Source organism: Rhamphochromis sp. 'chilingali', assembly GCF_963969265.1.
Source record: "Rhamphochromis sp. 'chilingali' genome assembly, chromosome: 12".
Lineage (NCBI taxonomy): Eukaryota > Metazoa > Chordata > Actinopteri > Cichliformes > Cichlidae > Rhamphochromis > Rhamphochromis sp. 'chilingali'.
This window is the reverse complement of record NC_137939.1, coordinates 23,436,549-23,458,023: the sequence shown is the minus strand read 5'-3', so window position 1 is coordinate 23,458,023 and position 21,475 is coordinate 23,436,549. Positions and strand designations below refer to the sequence as shown.

General features: G+C 38.4%; 1 protein-coding gene across 3 annotated transcripts in view; it reads right to left on the bottom strand.

Moving 5' to 3' along the window:
* Positions 1-21,475, bottom strand: part of LOC308406630 (cadherin-4-like) — a 253,347-nt gene that overhangs the window by 37,570 nt on the left and 194,302 nt on the right. For all 3 annotated transcript variants that reach the window (XM_080897730.1, XM_080897731.1, XM_080897732.1), the window contains 2 exons: positions 10,228-10,383; positions 1,910-2,054 (listed from right to left, as the gene is read on the bottom strand). In XM_080897730.1, the coding sequence (XP_080753856.1) occupies positions 1,910-2,054; positions 10,228-10,383 (301 nt within the window). The remainder of the gene's footprint in view (positions 1-1,909; positions 2,055-10,227; positions 10,384-21,475) is intronic.

Here is a 21,475-nt window from a genome sequence, read left to right as displayed (position 1 = left end):
GCCTATGCTTTTACAGAGGTGATCACACTTGCTCATCAGTCAATTAATGGAGTGTATTTGATGAGCAGCACATGGCTACTTCTTACCTTGCTATGAAAGCAGTAACCACAGACTCTGTCACAGGACTGTGAAAACCTTCTTTTTCACGTGACTGTATAATATATTAAAAAAGCACACTCGTGACAGAGACATTGGAACTGTAGGGAAATTATCCTGTAATTACTACTTATGTCCATGTGGGCAGCTTTTCAGCAAAAATTACTATAATTTTACAATTACATTCTATTGTTTTACTAAGATGTCATAACGGATTAAATTGCTGCATCTATACAGATGTAATTTTCATAGAAACATTATTTAATATAATTTTAATGAATGTATATTAATGGGACAGGTACTTAGAAATCTACGCCAACAGAACAAAAATATGGGTAGCTGTTCTGTAAATAACGACTTGGACAAATACTAGAAAATCAAACACAAAAGTATATATACATGTAAATATTATTAAAATCATATGTTATAAAGATGATGTTTTTTATATTTAAAGGACATGTTAAAAACGAATAATAAAAACTGATTATGACGCATTTGTGTTGCAGAGAATAAGAGTCTACTCTCTCACGAAAGCAACACTTGTTAGGTTCCTTCCCTACTTGTATAACTCTGTGGGATCACTGCCTGTCACCCAATCTCTCCATCTCTTTCTCCCTCTTGTTCTGCCTCTCTTGTAGCCAATTCTAATTGCCAGAGATAGTGATATCATGCCAGTGACAGCCCCTGTCCGAGGATAATTGTAACCGCAGCTCCCATTTCAAACTTCATTACATTTCAAAGCAACATTTGTCAATGACTCGGCCAGAGGGAGTACTCTGAAGGCCTCTCAGCGAGACAACAAAAAAGCTGTTAGGAACAGAGAGAGGGAGAGGAAAAGAGGGAAATAGAGGACAGACTCCATATTTGGTGTGATTCCAAGTGGAGAGACTATCAGTCCTCCACCCATCATTTTTTTTTTTTTAAAGAGATGTGGGGATAGACTGAAGGAGATTTAGAATCACAATGTGTCACACATCGCCGGGGTAATTTCATTAAGCTGCAGACTTAGGGGGTTTAATGTGGACCCTTTGTATGGGGATCCTAAGCTGTGCCTGACAGGATTAGGTCCCCATAATGACTCTTTAATTTGCAAACTAATTCAAGTCTGTAATTGCCCTTCCACTGAAACCACTGGAGCTCTAAATTCTAAAACTCTCTTTTTTATGATTATTGTTCAACTGAATGTCATGCATGCCGTACAGGGACTTGTACGGTGTGTGAGGCGAGGCTCGGGCAACAGGGATGGTATCGTTTAGGAAAGGAAATCAAAAAAGGAAAAGAAAAGATAATAAAAGTGAGGTGTGACAAAAGTAAGAAGGAAAGAAAGCAAAACAGAAAGAAAAAGGTATTGAGCACCTGGACACCTTTTGAGATCACCTCTGGTGCAATAAACTCTGGCTCATCGGGTTCAAACTCACACACGCTTGCACACAGAGAGCTCATCTCTGTGATTCTTCTGCTTTAAGGTTAGACATAAAATGACCCAGTGGTGCTACAGCGTGGTACATTTAATCCTCAATCTCCTCTCCAGCCTGAGCACCCTCTTTGGTTTATGACCACTGCTGCACCAGGCTAAATGAAAAGCCACTCTACGAGACCGATTCTCTGTCCGTCTGCTAAATCAAGGGGAATGGAAAATTCTCTGTTGCATCAAAGATTCACTGGTGTAGTCATACTTTTAACAACACCAATCTCTCCTGATATACTCGCTGTTCTTTTTCTGTTCACCCATAAATTTCTTGACTTTTAAAACAAAAAAAAAAGTTTCTATTGTAATTGTTTCAATTGTTTTTATCCATCTATAATTTATTACCTGGTTTCGAGCCTTCATCCACAGAGCCATTGTAGACCTGGTTTTTGAACTCGGGTCTGTTGTCATTCATATCGATGACAAAGATGTACAGATCGATAGGGTTCTCAACCTGGTTGCCGTTCATGTCCACAGCATGGGCTCGCAGCTAGGAAGGAAACAGAAAAAACACGTTCAGATTAGAGATAATGATTATAGATAAAAATATGCTACTCATGGTCATACACACATAATATGCCTCAGTCTTCTCACATTGTACACATCTATTTAGAATGCTAATTTTGCCACCTCGACCTCCAGCATCTCGGTGTAGCCGCTGCCCTGTTTCACTGCCTGCTGTTTCAACCCACTTGTAGAACAGGGGCACATTGAATTTTCATGCTCATCTTTAAAATATAGTATATTTTGAGGGAGTAATGAACTCAGACTGCGCTCCTGCATGAATTGTTATTATGGGAGGATAAACAAATGATAAATCATTTAGAATCAGGCTTTGATGAGCGCTTCTTTTACTAATACGGAGAAAAATAATGGGTGAAACATTTGCTTTCCGAAAGAAAAAATAATAAATATATAATAAAATGAACCAGTGTAATATAAGTCAATGTTGTGCCTTCTGCATCCCCTCATTAATGAGCTTCAAGGTAACTATATGGACTTCTTTGAGAGCTAAGGGCATGTGTGTATGTATAAAGCAGTAACATACATTCACATGGTTTCGCCTATATTTTAAGATGTAATATCAGACAGTTTGTGTTTAGCCCAATCAAAAAGAAACTGGGAAAGATATTAATATATTAACTGTATTCAAACGTCTGTTTTTTATATCTTCATCACAACGGTTAGCAGTGTTGCCTGTTCAGTTAGGGAAATGAGCTACAGGTGCAGATGTAAGGTGCAGTACAGTAGGTTAAGTCTGTGGTAGATAGCAGGCTTAGAAAGACACTGTACAAATGCCAGTCTATTGCCCATTTAATGAATAATGATACAAAACAAATTAATGTCCCACATTCTTTAAAAATGTATAAAACTGTTCTGGAGGTTCAAGCCTGGTCTCTGTCTAGAGGATAAACCACACAGTACAACAGCAACACCTTAGAGAGCACTACCTCAGCGATAAGTCGTATCACTAGAGGCACAATAACACATTTATTTTCTGAGAATGTATCTAATCTAAGATTTGCCAATACTTTCTAAATTAAATTTATCTACACCAAGATTTCCTTTCTACTGGAAATGGACCATCATATTTTAAAACCACCGTGTTTACAGATTCAGTTTGATTTACTCGCTAACGTCTGTCTAAGCAGTGCCCTATGACAGCCACCAAAATCAAGATGACAGAAAATAAAAGCTGACAAAAATGTTGTCACAGTAATTGACTCGGCTTCATTTATGATTGCGAGTTCACAGTTTTTAGCGACATGAATGTTTACACAGAAGCTGCTCTGTTTGCTGGGTCATAAACAGTACTGCAAGGATTTGGCACTAAATTAATTAATCAGCCAATATATATAGCTATGATATGAAAAAGAGAGTTTTAACAAGACAGTCCTGTAAAGAGCTAAATGCATCTCGTGATCCAGCAGGATGTAGAACTACCTTTAGTAGCTTGACCTTATTATTTTTTTCTAATCTCTCCCATCATTGTGGCCAACTCTTCTTTATCACATTTCTTCAGTTTATCATTTATTTATACACAGCTCTCTTAAGGTCCAGACACAATATTTATCAGGAAATGTCAGGTTGAGGTCTTGTTTGGACTACTGCAACACTGAGTCTTTTCTTTCAACCATCCTGATATAGATTTGCTGGTGTCTTTAGCTTCAGTGTCCTTCACTGCCATGTTGCTTGACCAATTTTTGACCAATACAACAAAATAAAACTAGTACCGGTACCGAAAAAAAGAAGATTTATTCATAACACACGTGAAAAGACCCAGGAAAACCGAGTTAACAATAAAAACGATAACAAAATAACGCTGAAAACCAATAAAAACCCTGAAAACCATACATTTCACACCTGAGCCTCAACTCTCGCGGCCCGGTAACAAACGACTCACGGACCGGTACCGGGCCGAGGCCCGGGGATTGGGGACCGCTGCTCTAGAGTACTTTGGTAAACAGAGGAGTTCAGGGTTGACTCAATAATGTCAAGGTGCCCAGTCCTGTGACTGCAAAGCAAGCCCTCCACCACAATCCCTGACAGCTGATATGAAGTGTTTGTGCTAATATGCTGCATTTCCTTTTTATCAAACACAGCATCATGTATTATAGCCAAATATCTCCACTTTGTTTCGATCTGTCCACAAGATGGTGTTCCAGAAGTATTACCATTACAAACATGTTCTTTTCAGAGTGACGATATTATCTCCTGGTAAGCCTTTCAAAAGAATTCATGTTTATTCAGTCTGTTTCTACTGGTATGTCATGAAGACACTGAGGCATTGTGTCATGAAGATTTGTAGCCCAGCAATTTATTAAAAGGACCTTGATGCCACCCATTTCCCAACAATAACTAAAAGCGATGTTAGGAGAGTGGTTAAATCAAATCATGAAGGACATGTGTGTGCACAAGAAGCAGATGGTTGTAACAGTGAATGGCGACAAGCTGTTTGCTTGATATGTATTTGGAGAAAGGTATTATGTTATATTCCTAAATATAATAACTCATTTTGTTTCAAACAAAATAAAAATTGCAAGAATTTATTTCGATTAACATTATGATATTGGTTCATACTGCGCCATCACATCTCACACCAAAGAAATCAAACTGGTACGGTACCTCCCTAATATTATTCTGTGATGGACAATCTCAACATCTAAAATATCTTTCTGTCAGGTACAAACAAAGCAAAAAACAACACAAATAAAAACATCAATTAACTGAAAGCAAGTGTTTTTCAGTGGACCTCTAGAGCCAAACTGAAAAACACTTCTGCACTGTTTATACAGGCTGATAAAATCAGTGGTTTTGAATTATAGTATAGAAAACCATAAAAGATTTCCTAAACATACAGAGCCACACTGAATAAAAGTCAAAACAAAAATTCTGGACATTTTTCTTTCAGACAAATTGCCTTTATGCTTATGTTATTTCTCCAAACTCGTTATCTCTTTTACACTTACACACCAAAGTTTTTATCTCAGCAAAGAGCAAAACAACAAACATCTTATTTTTTTGAAAGTTGGCTCCACTGTAAAAGCAAGGAGTCGGTTTCAGAATCATCATATTGGATCCCTGATCAACATTCTGTCTGGTTTTGTTTGAAAGAGTCCTGAAATCTCTTCACATCTCTAACTCCACAAACACGGTCAACCCATCTCAAATTCAACTCAGCTTTGCTCAGATCAATGGAATCACCAACTAGGATTTCTCACAAACTTTGTACATGAAGTTATTACTAAAATCAATACATGCTGTCAAACGTGTCCTTACTTCTTTCACTTTTTGAGCAAAAAACCTCCCAAACAACCAACAGTTTGAAAGAAAATGAAAAAATCGGAAACATCTGCATTATCAGGGAAATGTCGAGTTTAAATCAATGCCTGAATTATTTTTTTTCACTGCTTACAAGAAGGTCAAACAAGCAAACTGAAGTGGTATTTAGAAATGAACTTTTCCCTAAAGCTGTTTTCATTCAGTTCACTTAACTTGGGAATGTTTATATCCCTGAGCATGACTTATTCAGCGATATTCCTGTCAGGTGGAAGTACCGGGGATGTTTACTTTATATCATATGAAGTAAAGAAAAAAAAGAAGAAAAATCTGATCTTATCTACATCCTGCTCCTAACAACACCGGCTTGTAAATATTTATTCTGGTCATATGTCAGTGATCAATTTCAGGCGAAGGTCTCTCTACATTATCGTTAGGATATTCATCAGAACCGAAGATAAACTAAACTGGAAAAGACTGAGGGAAAAGTTAAAACATGGAGAGAACAGACAAAGGTTCTCAATTTTAACAAGAGCTATTTTTTTTCAACATGTAGAATGAATCAAGGGAATGGTATCCTTCTCTTATGAGCGTTACCTGATAGGAAAAAGCTACCTGGTCACTGTAGGAGCATGAGTGTCAGATATATGAAACAGCCTTCAGGCTCGTTGTGGCAGGAAATAGAATAAGTAGCATTCTCCATCGACTTCTTCTCCTCAGAGAGGTGAAGATCCTCTTCACTGCTGCTCATTCTGTCCTCTCCACCGTCTGCTTCCACTCTGCACCTCCACCAAAATTGCATCTTCAGGTCTCCCTGAGGTTAATTTGACTTTACTTTTTCCACTGCATTGTCTGATCTGTCCTGCACCCAATATCCGTGTGCTGCCATCGCATATCACATCTCACTGTGCTGTAACGGGCTACGAGCCAGGCCCCTTATCTACACCCACCCTCATCCCTCCATCCCACATGAACCCACACCCTAATTCAATAACAGCAGGAGTCAGAGATTACCGCCATGTTTAAAGAAGGCAAAATGTAATTCTGGGTCCACATTAAAGTTATTATCTTGAAAGACGAGGGGGAGAAAACAGACCGTACCAGGCAGCGCTATGCATTTGGCAGGAGGCAGCGTCCTAGAGATAACAACAGACCCAGAAGCTTCAAGGTTTTTTTCCTCATAAGAATGCATCTTGTTGCATGGCTGGTTTTGAATTTCAGAGTGCTCATTCTTTTGAAATAAAAAAGAGCTAGACCATAACTTTGTTCTGTCCTTGCATGAAAAATGAAGTAAACAAAACCGAGACCACAAAGTCAAGTACTAACTTTAGGTATGTTGCAGTTTTCTGGTTACAGTTTTTCTCAAATGCTAAAACACATGTCACAAACGTTACCACCAGGTCCCCCAATGTCTAAACACAACACCCTTCTCTAAAAGCTACATAAACACAACCACACCTTCCCACTGCAAAACTCAAACTCCCACACCAAGAGAGCAGCTCGAAGCTGTCAAAACTGTAAACACTATACACAGCATTACACACTACAGCAAAACAATTGAAAACACAATGCTCAATTTGTGAGAAGGTTCTTTGTTTCATAACTGCCAATGCATATTTTAGAAACTATACAGTAACGGATCGTCGTAGATCTCTGCAGAGGATTAGGCATTTAGATTTGTGAGTTTCATATGAAGACTATAAATCTATAAAAACATCCTGCATGTACGTACACTACTGTAACACAACTCAATGCAAAAACAGAATCTATTGCACACAACAGTAATCTTGAAAACATGAACAGGGTGTGAAGTTTTTTTATTTACGTTATTCACACCACACACACACCACAATCACTGTGCGGCATCATGTCGCTGAGCTGTTGCTCGCATCTCGTCAGTAATGATGGTGCGAGGTTGTCTTGCTCTCCCTCCTGGACCTTCTCCTCTCCCATGTTGGCCTTCTCCTCTTCCTCATTGGTCGCTCCTCTTCCTCCTCTCATTTGAACTCCTCTTCCTCATTGGCCTGCTCCTCTTCTTCCAGGGCCAGCTCTTCTCCCTCCTCTGCATCAAATTCCTCTTCCCCTGACTCTGCCTTCATCCATTGTGTTTGTTTGGACTCTTCAGCATACTGTGCACTCTGAACTTGCTTTTACATGTGGGTACAGCATTAGCAACAAGTGTCTTCAATTTTGAGTCATTGTGTGTAGTGAATGACGCCAGGTGTGTTCCCTGTGTTCAAAGATTGGTGACTGTGGCAAGCATGTTGCATCACATGAGCTTTAATTTGAGAATATGAGCAGAGTTGTTTTGCAACATGTGTTTTAGCAAGGAAAAATGTGTTTAGATTTATGAGTACAGAGGGTTGTGTTTTGTGAATTGTGTCTTCATGTGACATGTGTTTATGGTACTGGAATATGGTGGCTACATTTGGTAAATGTGTTTAGACTACTGGTCATTTGGGTTACAGGATTGGCTTTTGTGTTTTAACATTTGAGAAAAACTGTAACAATGCTCAATAAACAAGACTTTCCTTGGCTTTATTGTTCAGAGGCTGAGAGCGTTTGAGTTTCTTACAATGCTATTTAATTGCATATTTGTTGCTATAACAGCGAGGGTCCTTTAAAGTGAACTGCAACACCTTTCTTAACTTGTTAAACATACATCTTTACTTTGTCTCATCTGGTTTCCAACCACATTTTGTATTCTCCTCCAAGAAACACTTTTCTTCAAAAACAAACAAGCAGTTCACTTAGGTAGCCTTTAGCAAGCGCCTTCCTTTCTTAACAAATTACTTCATTGATTGGAGCTTCTCTGGGGTATAAATCTGCTCACCTACCACTGAAAGGTTAGATTTGCCAGCTTACCATGACTGTAACTCAGGCTAGGTGCCATTAAAAAAAGGCACAGAGATGGTGGCAGGTACAGAGAGAGAGAGAGAAAACCAATGATAGAAACCTAAATTGATGAACCCAGTGCTGTCGCTCACTGCATCACAGTTTCCCTTCACAGCAGCAGAAAGATGCGTGAAAAGATAAGCTTGAGCAGCAATACAACAAGCTGTTTCCAAATGAAATGCATTTTTTCTGATTGTTCCGTATTTTCGATGCCTAGAACAGCATGCACAGCACAAAGGTGACAGGAGAGGCTCAACATGATGAAAGTTTCATTCAAATGAGGTAGTGCAGATGTTGGTGTTTTGTCAAAATGCACAGCGTGCATTGAAAAAAAGATGGTTTTACATGGTGCATCGGGCCAAAAAACATTCTTAAAATACTGTTATGTACAAGTTAAACAAACATTCTAGCATTAAAGCATCAATCACACACCATGAGACAACCAGAGTATGTGTCCTACTTGAATTTACCGATATCAATAGTCACTAGCTACAGAACTAATGTTAGTCTTAACAGGCTGACATTGATGCTAATAATCACTACAATATTTAATATTCCTCTCATGATTGTAAGCTAAATATAAGACTAATTTATTGCCAGAAGATAATACAGTTAACATAAAGTATCTAATTCTCTGGAGAGAAGTGAATAAGAGCATTGATTGATAAATATATACCCACTACTCGCTTTATTAGTTACACCTCACTAATCCTTAGAAGGACCCTCTTTAGCTTTCAGTACTGCCTTAATTCTTTATGGTACAGATTCAACAAGATACAGGAAACATTCCTCTGAGATTTTGGTTCATATTGTCCAGACAGCATCACACAGTTCCTGCAGATTTATCAGCTGCACATCCATCATCTGACTCTCTTGTTCCACCACATCCCGAAGGTGCTCTATTGGACTGAGATCTGGTGACTGTGGTGTAAGGTTGGGCGACTGAACGCATATATCGACTATCGACGTAGGTTGAGCCTTTTGCCGATCGTTATTACAAGAGCGATTTATTTATTTGCCCATGAGTACGTTTGCTAATTATGTTGGTTGAAGCCTGTCTATTATTATTATTATTAACATCACTCGAAGCAGTCAGTCCTACCTTCTTACTCAGGGATCCACAAGAAGCAGCATTCACACCTTCATTGTGATTGAGAAGCATGCACTTCCATGTAAAGCGACAGGTTCAGTAGGAGCCCTTGATGAACTCTTTAGGGCCCATTATGTCTTTGGTACATCATACAGTTCATCCCTGACCAACTTTTTTACTTTTCTGCAAACAACTACGACATTGGGGAAATGTCATATTGCTTTCTCTAGTGAGCATCATAGAACTGTGAATTGTAAAGGTTTGTTACGTTAATTAAATGGCACTGAAATGAGAAACATAATAAATGCTGTTACTTTAACCTGTATATTTGTTGTAGGATAGATCACAGTTATTTAGTAATATAGCATCATAAGATGAATATGAAAAAATCACACTACAGAGAAATAAAAAAGAGATATTATCACACATCAGAGTGTTAATATTAAACTAAATTTGGAGTAAAAATAGCTCTATAAAGTGTAATCAAATTACTCTGAATGTGTGAATAACCCTCAGTGTTAAATATTTTTTACACATTTTGTTGTCAATTTTGACACTAAATTGAGTACAATTAACACTGAAAGGTTAACACTGGCCATAGAGTAAATTTAACTCTAATTTTGAGTGGAACCAAATGTTATCTGAAGCAGAGTTAATACCTAATTTAATGGGCAGTAAGTGTTACTTTCTATTCTTAAATGTTCAGGTATTTACATCTTTCTGTGAGTCTGCCATGTGCTACTGTTACCATGCCACGAGAACAGTAATTTGACTGGATGTGACTTTGATGAATTACCAAAGTCTCTTATTCTTCACATTACCCAATAATGTTGCATGTAAAGAAAAAGTGCAAACTGGATATCCATCCATCACAATTTTGTGTGAAGAAGACACTCACGTGATATGAAGAGCGATGTTCTCGATCAAGAGGTTTGGTGACAAACATCTTTCCAAGCACAGGGTCGATACTGAATACTTCATTTGGTGGTTGATCTGCTCCCACCCCAGTGATGCTGTACCGGATTGAGATGTCCTGGTCCTGGTCAGAACGAATCTGCATCCCAACAAAGAAAAAGGAATGCTCAGTCAATCCCAGTTACACACTACATTTTATTAATCCCTGCAGCTTCTTTAACCTGATTGATTTTATGGCTTTATTTCTCTCTTGCATCCAGGAAGCTACACTAAAAAAAAACATAGTTTCCATTGGCAACCTACTTCTATTTGTACAGTATTGAGTGTGAGGTGTTTATTATTCAAGGATTTATGATATACAGTTCTTTAAAAACCATCTATTGTATATTATTCACTGGAAACATGCAAGGACACACAATCAGAGAAAAAAGAAACTGACACCGAGATGACATTTCATCACCCGTGGGGACATTATATTACCTCACATTAATTTCTCGTGTCTGAGACTTGGGATGATGGCAGATCTCCAATTCAATCTAAGAAGCAGTCATTGGCTATGTAACAGTCAAAGCAGGAAACATTTAAGCCCTTTGTGTTACTGCATTGACACCACAGAGGAGGCTCACATCAATTTCAACTGGATGTTGACAGGCATTTCTTCCTATCATTGTATTAAAGATGTAGCTAAGTATAGTGGATTGAATTGTAAGTAAAGTAATAATGTTTCCATGGAGTAAGGAGCAAAGTCACAGTAACATATGCAGAATCTGTGTTAATGTGGTCTTTGACATCAACGCAATAGTTCACATACAGAGGGTTAGTCTTTTTAGCTAAAAACAGCTGCCTGCAATATTTACAGTTATTTTTATATCATGAAAGTAAAATTGTCCACAACATATTAGGTATCATTGAATGATACTTATATTAAAGACAGAACAGAAATCAGCTGATTCTGAGGTGTCAGACTCTGCACTCACTGATATTTTATAGTATGACCCTGCCTGAAGGTTTAACCTTGCTTCTCTCCCCTTAACCACTACATTCTTAAACCTAATGCTCATCAAGCTGTGGAATATAATTTCCTCACATCATGAGTGCTATAACTATAAACACACACATATCAAAGCTTGGCATTTCTACAGTAACCTCTAGGTACTCAAGGATTCCATTAGTGCTGCCACAGGGAGTGCTGTGCATTCTGTTTGGAAGAATTTAGATTCGTCAAAAGAAGAAAAAAAATCTGAATTTCCTATTACGTAGGAAAGTGAAAGTATGACTCTGTAAGTGATGGGTAATTAGGTAACAGCAAACATAACAATAAACACATTTTGCAGAGGCCAAAATAGGCCAGAGGAAAATAAGGTGCACACTCGATGAAATGCATCTAATAACTGTGGGGCAAGGGAAGTAAAACGTTCTCTAAAAAATAGCCCTGCATTTTGGTTTATCTTTCCTTGCCAGATAGGCAACTAATAGGTGCATTAAGTGCACTGCTAGGTCTGTGATTTGGACTGAAGAGCTGTGTAATTGGGACTCATTTGGAGGAGTTCTTCAATTCATTGTCCAAATAAAGTCCAAAACTCCAAGCAACCCATTACTGTCCATTAACGACATGGCAACCCGAAAAATCAGCTGGTGTATCAAAATTAATCAATCATACACTTTCTATGGTATGCAGGCAAACACACACACATACACACACACATGCACACATGCGTACGCGCAGGAATGGTCGACCCTTTTTCTTCTAATCATTGACTATTTCAGTGAAGAGCCTGAGTGCACCAGAAGAGGAAGACTGTCCAAAGTTGTCTCCGTCTTTCACCACTCAAGGAACCAATTTAGCTACACTTTTGACACACCAGGAATTCTGCCCTGCTGAGAAAATAGCTGAAGCAACTAACAAGGACAAGGGAAGGACACAAAGTATTAGGCAGATGTCATCCTGACTCTTACGACAGGTAGAATAAAAACCTGTCACCATTATCGAAGCTGTTATTAGAACTTTTTCCGTTCCCTTCCTCTATATTCGCATTAACATTATACTCAGCTTTCTGGTTGAAGAATCCGGTAGAGGTGTGTCTTTCTAATCAAACAAATGTGATCAGTTATAGCTTCCCTCTAATGCGAGAAGCACTGTCATACCAGCCTACTAATGCTATTTGTGCATGCATGTACGTGTGTGTGCTTTCTTTAGGGAATAGGAGGAGGAGAACGTCAGAATGCTTTGCACATATCTCTGTGAATTACTGCTGACAGCTATGATAATTAACGAGCTGCAGGCATTGACTGCTATTACTTCAAAGAAACTCTAGCCGTTAAACACCCACAAACTAACAAATATCCAGCTAGCAGCTTAGTTGAACTCTCAATGTACTGTCATTACCCTCTGGTACAGCCAAAGCAAAAAGACACTGCAGCACGCAGACTGCTATACCTCTCCTGTCGCATTAGAAAATACAAGCAATTATTACACATCTGACTGCCAAAGTGCTTCCTCTCTTAATTCACCCCCTTTTCTCCTCCCCTCTCCTTGTCTCTCTTTTTCTCTGCCTTCCCTTCTCCTTTTTAAGTCACTCTTTCTCATCTCCACTTCTCTTTCCTCTCATCTCTCCCCTCTGCTATACTCTCTCATCACTCTCTCTCTTTGCTTCAGGTCTCTGTGGGGACAGAAGCCATGCATGAAAAATGAAATTACTTCAATCCGTTGGCCTTGGCAGTGGTGTATAAATCCTCACCAGTTAGGAAGTGATAGCTCTCCATAATTCCATTTGGGTTTTCCACGCCCCCCTGATTTCCCACCCGTTTCCAAGTCGTCCTGCTTGGGGTGGAGACAGGGATTCAGCTGCATGTTTCCACAGTCATTCCAACCAATTAGCTTTCCCGCCCACGACGTTCACGTAGACACGTTTAAGACTGTTGAGGGATGACGCCAGAGTCCTTATCCTCATCTGTTTCTACCAAATATTTGTGCATGGTTGCATGGGCATACATTTGAGGATTCAAGCATGAACAGTTATGTTTTCTCCACTGCTCAAACATTTTGTTTATGCCAGCTAATGATCTCAAGAAAGGTTTAGACTGGAAAATTCTTTTGCTTCCAATTTTTGGACTCCTGGCTTAGTACAGGCCTTTTGAGGGTTACTATGCAGGCTAAGTTGATTGGTCTGCATATAATAAAGGCAATGAGTACGTGTTACCCTATTTGAGAAAAATCCACGCATTCCTAATTAATGAGACCCAAGTTAAAAAAAAATGTGATTTTTCTTACAATACTAGGGCTAGCTGTAACGTCTTCAGGGATACCAAAGATTCTGCCAAGTATGTTATCATTCCCCTATTTCTATCCCAGAATATTGTGATAGGCGAGATGTCATCTAACTTGCAAACAGCTCTCACTGTCATTCTGCCATTTTACATCAGAAGAGGAGGGAATGTGTTGAAAAAAGCACGACATGAAGTGAACACAAAGAGCTTCTCATAACTGTATAAATTCTTTCTAGTTTACTTAATGAAAAGAGGAGAAACTCTTTTCTCATCTTGCTACACTTACTATCTTGTACCTCATACAGAAACACTCACGCATAAACATACAAACTCACACATCATTCAATATTAAATATTGAATGGATTTAGTTTTTGGAGTATCAATAATAATCCAAAACTGTTTTTCAGTTCATTCTTTGTCTTTTTTGTTCCTTTCCTCGGTTCTTTCCTCTGTTGTCTTGGCAGTTTGTGTTAAATGCCTATATAAGTTTTTCTGCAAGAGAGAGACTAGTAGAGAAATTCCCAGCAAAGTGATATCGGCGAGAGGAAGAGGCAGCGACGGGGAGTGAACAAGAGAGAGAGTCATGACTGTATCATCCGGCATCAGAAACCAGACACTGTCTAAATGACCTATTTGTCGACGGATCAAAGCAATTCCCTTCATTACTGACAACATGTCTGGTTCTTAAGGAGATCTTATCAGTGAGCTTAGCTCCCTTCTGCCAGGCAAAACTGAATCAAATGAGAAATTATCATGCCACCGAGTCTTCGGGGAAAACGGAGAAGATGAAGAGAAGAGAATGATTAACACAAAAGTGCCATTCTACCACCACAGGGTGCAGATAAATGAATTCTAGCTTAAAAATTAACTATCACATTTAAAAAGTATCCAACTAGTACCATTTATGACTATATGTCACTGCACAAATACATAAGACTATTATTAATAGTGGCGTAGAGTATATCCGGTACCGGGCCATGAGTCGTTTGGTACCGGGCCGCGAGAGTTGAGGCTCAGGTGTGAAATGTATGGTTTTCAGGGTTTTTAGCGGTTTTCAGCGTTATTTTGTTATCGTTTTTATTGTTAACGTGGTTTTCCTGGGTCTTTTCACGTGTGTTATGAATAAATCTTCTTTTTTTCGGTACCGGTACTAGTTTTATTTTGCTGTATTTATCCGCGACACATTAAAAGGCCGGTCCGTGATGTCGGGCATAAACCGGTCCGTGGCGCGAAAAAAGTTGGGGACTGCTGTCCTAAAGAGTATTTGAATCCAACCACAAAAAAAATTAAAAAATTATATGATCTATACTATGCAAGATTAGGAACACAGCTTATGAAATGGATAGCTCAGTTAGTCGGAATGATAACTATACATAGTTAGAGATAGTGTTGAATATGGTTTTCACAATTAAGTAACACTTACTCAACAGCGTCAAAAACACATTAATTAGGTAACAAAACTGCTAAAAAATAAAGATTAAACCTCAACTCTGTGGAAGTGTCATCTACACAGCCTAAAGATGACATGTAGAAATAGAAAAGCAGAAGTTTAAGAAAAACTTATTAAGTGAAATGAACAGAATAAAGGTTCTATATTGTAATGCATTGTAATGCATTCTGATTGTATTTAGTGCTCCTTATAACCTCAAATGTGTGAAGTGGCTTATTACATTAATTTCTGTAGTACCCTCACATCTAAATGACCTCTTAACTTTACATAAATTTTATCGAGCTTCCACTTTGAAAACATTAGGCATCAAGTTAAAAATGTACATAATTCTGTCACTGCTTGTTTCTGAGCACAAAGTAATAGAAAGTGGAGTAATGGGGTCAACTGCAGGCAGAAAAAATCAAATAAATTCAATATCAGTTTAACTCACAGACCTTTAGTTAGGACAAGCAAGGCAAACAGTGCTTGCCCAGTGACATATAAAAACCAACATGAATAAAAATGTACCAAAGTGAAACCTCAACATCTGTGCTCATCTCATGGTGCTTGTTTGCATCCATCCTGTAAATTACTGCCATCTTGTGGCAGTGGCAGCAGTTAGTTATTGTCTTTGGAAATTAGCTTGAATACAAACTATCGAAAATAGTTTGATGTATTTCATGACAGATTCTGTCTCTGACCCATTAACAAAGGCTATGTCTCGGTAAGCTGAGTAAACAGTTTTCATGTTTTTCATTTTTGTGTATTTAGAATCATTTTTAATGCATGACTCATAACCTCATCTTACAGGGAATTGAAACTGCTATGTCATTTTTTTACTCCACTGATAAAAAAAAGTAAGTTTCTGGCTGACACATATTTGTTTGAGCTGTTGGTGTTTTATCTACCATGTTCTTTACTCATTTTAATATAGAGAAATTAGGCTTGTGTTTTTTATATTCAAAGACTGCTATTTATTTCCCACTGGAATATTCCATACATTACACTCCCATCTAACCACTATCTTAACCCTCTGATGCATAGTGGTCACTGGAGTGGACAGCTACTAAAACGTACATATCTCTTTAATGCATTGGTTTCTATGGTGGAACTGCATATTAGCCTCTAGAGTGCTCTCTGCTGCCATGCTCCATTGAGGTCAATTCAGTGTTCAGTTAGTGCAACTGCAAGTAAATTTCCTCTGAATCAAAGATGGCAGACAAACTGTCACCCCTGCCGACCACTGCTGGCATATCCTGTCAATCCTTCTATGCTAAAAGAGCCCAACAGGTAAAAAAAATATGATGATATGCAGTAACATCTAGGGAAGGATATTATCTGTTTGGAATAAGAAATTGTTATGTCTAATATGTAGAAAACTACAATTAACCATGTGTCCACTGTAGTGGACATCATGCATTACCCACTATATTTTTTTAACAGAAGTCATAAATTGTCTCACTGTTTTTTGGGACTGTTTTGGTTATAATTAAGCATATAATTGTTACATTTATAAGCTACTCATTTAAAATATATATTTCTGTGCAGATCAGCTGTAGTTTGAGTTACTATAATAATTATTTTATCATATTTTGTAGACTTCAAATGCAGCAAAGAATAAGGCAGCGTACAGAATAGTCCAGGAAATTCCATCCAGCTCCAGTGATGATGATTTCATTGATGAGTGCAGTGATGAGGAGTTCAGTGATAAGTCCAGTGATGATGAGAGTGGCTGCCAGAGCAGAACAGAGACATAGGAACTACGGATGATGAAGACACAGACAGTCAGGATGCAGAAAGTGAGAACGATGAGGGGCAGGATGAAGAGGAAGGTCAGTATGATCAGGGAGCTGTGGGAGATGGGTACATGGCACCTGACCATACTCAAGCCCGCAAAAATATTTGGAAAGTCCAAGACAATGACTTGGTTGGAGACTTGCCTCCTTTTCTAGGAGAGTGGAAATTGAATGTGGAGGGGAAGGATCCCATAGATTTCTTCAGACATCTGTTTCCAGCAGATCTAATTGATAATATAACATACAACACCAACTTGTATGGGAAAGAACTGTCAGTAACAAGAGAAGAGATTCTCCCTCCAGCAATGCAAAAGAGGAAGACCCAGTGGGACCCCACAACCCGTGAAGTGGAGAGCAGTCACCAAAGTAGCCTGTGAGGTCAGGTTTGCCACAGGATATCACTGGCCCCAACTGACCGAGGTGAAAAATGCAAACAGGTGCCATGATGTTGTGTGCACACGGAAGACCAAATACATCTGCATGCAATGCTGTGTGCCATTGTGCCCTGGATGCGTTGCAAACTTTCGCACAGCCTAGGTGTGATGAACATAGAACTGTTTGGAGATGCAGAGACTAAGATGTCAGTTTGTGTTTTCTTCCAGCATGCTACTAAGGGCTTGGTAATACTGTCCTGCATCGTTATAGAACTGTGTAGACTCAAAAATGTTTCTCTTGTTGGAGATAGTTTGCCATATTCAGGTGTAGGATTCATAGCTAGGACTGTTGATTGGTTTTGTTATTTACGTCTAAACATTGGGGCCTTATGAGTTGAAAGTTCCAAAAAAAATTGCTGAGATGTTTTTCAAAGGATACAAGCAAACAAGTGTTTGTATATTTACAGTAGAACACAAGGTAATTAATTTTTACAGTAAATTCACAGTATTTCATGCTAAGTGCTCCGGCGCGTGTAGTCCAATGGAGTGGACAAGTTTATAACTTTATAAAAAAAACATATTTTTGAAAAAAAAAGAGTTAAACATTTTTTTTCATGTCCTGAGAAGAATAAAAGCACTTAAGAAAAAAATCTTGACCAAGGCTTTCATAATTCATGCATCAGAGGGTTAATATAGAGTTAAAACAAATCTACCAGTTGTGCTGAATCCAACAGGAAACCAGATTTCACCATCTATCAAAGAATACATCTAAGTGGAAGTGAATCTATTGCTGTTTAATTGTTAAGTTTATCATTATTATATTTCATGCTGTTTAATACTTTACACTATTCTACAAACTCTAAAACCATACAACAGTACTAAGCATAGTTTGAATTACTGTAGCAAGTCTCGGTTACTCTGGTTTGAAGGAGTTTTTAGTTCAAACTCAGGTAGCAGACAACTTTCCTGCTTTACGCAGTACCAGTGTTCAAGAGCACTGAGGCTTTTCACCAGCCCACGCAACTCTCACCATGGCAGATTAGGAGCAAAGTGACATAAGTAAACAAAGGAGAGAAACATGCAGAGGCTTAGGGCTCCAAATAAAATTTACCGTGTACACAGACCCTGATGATGCAGCACACTTTCAGTTTGCAGTCTTTCTGCCAATATAAAAAAAGTTGAAGTCACTTGGAAAATGTGGCTTGCAGAAAGGAAGATTAAAGATTTAAATCGGGTACTTTTTACACAAACAGCAAAGATGGTATGTTAGTAAAACAGAAAATTATGAGACAATAGACATTTTATTCACGGTGTTGTTCAATGTAATATTTTCTTCTCTGTGCTGGCCTCCCACTTCCTTAGCCATTGGTGCCTCATTCTTTCTGGATTTGGACTTTGGTCCTCAAAGAAATTCAGCCTCCTCTAGCATCTCTCTGCCCCTTGTATGCATGCTATCCTTGTCCCTCTGTTTGTTTACTTTCTCCTTTATGTGTGAGTGGTGTTTGATTTTTGCTGCTTGTGTGTTTGTGTAGTCTGTCTTCTTTCCAGGTCTCCAGGGAGGAGAGGAGGTCATGTGGCTCAGGCCCCATCTGTTTGATATCGGGGTGCATTCCAATACCCCACTCAGTTTTGCAATGATTTCCAAATAGGTAAAATACCTGGAGGCTTCAGGACCAACTAATCCCATATTTAATTTTTCATGGTGTCCTTTGTTATTCCCTCTGACACATGGGAACATATCCTACACACGTGTGATAAATCAGTGATGTTGTAGTTAACAGATGTTGTTAACAAATACAGTGGTTAAAGTCAACAAAAAATACAAAAACCATGAGACAGGAGACTGACAAGTCCTTTGTTTCAATATTTATCCACCGTCCAGCATTTTAAAATAACATACTGCAAGCTTTTTGATAACTTGCTCTTTCTGAATTATGAAGTACGATGTTCTAGCTTCAAACCTGCTATACTCTATTCTGTGATCTGTCAAATAATTTAACTCAGTGCAAGAAGTGTACCTGTATGTAAAGTCTGTACATTTAATTGTGAATCATGAAGAACTGTAAAATCGTATTACCAGTATAGTTTTATATACATATCTAATATACTACCAACAATTACTTATTAATAGTTGAAAATTACAAGTAGTGGAGGATTTTTTCAAGCAATTCCTTAAGTAAAAGGAGAAATAAAACATGCCCCATCTTCTCTGTATCACACATGTTGACCAAGGAGGGCTAGCAACAGGAAACTTCTCTGTTATGACGCTAAACCACTGAAGCCTGTTCACTTGCTAATGCTAGCTGTGTTCGTACACAAAGCATGGTTAGAAACTGATTTTAGAGCAGTGAAAGCACAGTCAGCAGCAACCTGCCTTCCACCCTGCTCTCCAATCAGTTTACCATCAAATACTAGCAGTTTTCTAGTAAGATTGAAATAAGCACAGCTTTCAGTGACAATATTGGTCTGCGGCCACAAAATACTTGTAATATAAAGGATGGATGCACAAATAAATTGACAGTCGAGGAGCTTTATGACAGCCTGTCTGACATGAAAGGGGCCACATCGATTTACTTCGGTACATTTTAACTTGTTGAACAAACCCTAAAGAAAATCATGGGTACATATGGGATTTTTAATATTGTGTTATTTTAAAATACACGCAGGAATTACCATAATGTGCAGGTTAACATGTATGGAGAATTGTAATTGCCACTTGCTTTGGTATAACTTCTTTAAGCTTTGTGAATTATCACAGAAATTACAAAGATCCTTGAAGTTGGTTATTTTCGTTTAGTTTGAGTAATGACCTCGGCTACATTTTCTCCATTTAAACTTATAGCATTCAGTAAAACAATAACCACTGCAACATAACTTGGATTTCATCTGCATAGGAAGCAGCAGCAGTTTGTTACATTGGTAGTTATATCAGATGTGGTTGACAGTGGTTTTAACATAGAAAGAAATAGTCTAGTGTCACTTTTCATGCCTGAGGATGGAGGCATACATAAAAAACATTATCCACAGTAAAAATTGTCAATAAAAACAGTGCCAGGCGAACACTGAAATCCCTTTGCAGTCGGCTGAATGAAATATTCGACTTCAAACACATTAGAAGGAAGGTGCTGCTTTGATATGAATTGTCTCGCAGCTTTAAGAATGATATCATCCTGCTAGCTTCAAAAAGCAAATATGCTGGCATTATGAAAATATTTGATTTTTCAGAGGAATGAAAAGTCACCTTTACAGTAAAGTTTTAGAAAACAAGTAAACAAAAAGTATACCTTGAATGAGTTATTCAGCGGTACTAGCAATGCAAGTATTCAGGGTCTATAATCTGTTACACATTCACCAGCTACTTTGTTAGGTACATCTGTTTGACTGCTCATTAACATAAAGGAATGGGCTGGTCTGTGTACATGGTGTCTTCAACTACTGGGACTTTCCCCAAACAACCATCTTGGGTTTACAGAGAATGGTCTGCAAAAGAGAAAATATCTAGTAAGCAGTAGTTCTCTGGAAGAAAATGTCTCATTGGTGCCAGAGGTGACAAGAGAATGATCGCACTACTTAACTGATAGGCTGATAGGAAGGCACCAGTAACTCAATTAACCTTTTTGTAACCAAACTATGCAAACTCTTTGACAGCACTACACCTTAAAGCTCGAAGAAGTTGGGCTACAGCAACAGAAGAACACACCTGATGCCACTCCTGTCAGTTAAGAACAGGAAACTGCAGTTTTTACGAGTTCACCAAATTTTGACTAAAGATTGGAAAACCACGAGTCTCGATTTCTGCTGCAACATTCGGCTGATCAGGTCAGAATTCACCATAAACAACATGAATCCATTCTGACTTGTGTTAGCAGCTCAGGCTGGTGATGGTTTGATGATGTGGGGGTAATATTTCATGGCACAAACTGGGCCCCTAAATAATAAATGAGTGTCATTTAAATGCCACAGCGTAATTCAGGCCACTGTGAAGACAAAGAGGGGTCCAACCAGGTACTAGCAAAGCGTTCCTAATAAAGTGTAAATGATTTTAAAATAGTATATAAAATAAATACACTAAATAAACATAAAAAATAAATAACAAAAACAATGAACTCGTAAAAAGCAGCACTGAATTTGAGTCATGAAATATATCAAAATGAAATTCTGCCACTTTGATATGCTATGTAAAAGAAACACACAAACACACACACAGGCCTGTCACGAGCGTGTCAGTTAGGTGCTCTGTAGTCCACTGGTATTTCAACGGATGACGCTGGTTCAGTGAACACCAGGACCGTAGAAACAGTCTGTAACTAGCAGACAGAAAAGTCACAGCAAACCCCTAAAGAGCTGAAAGGTGGGCCTTTCAC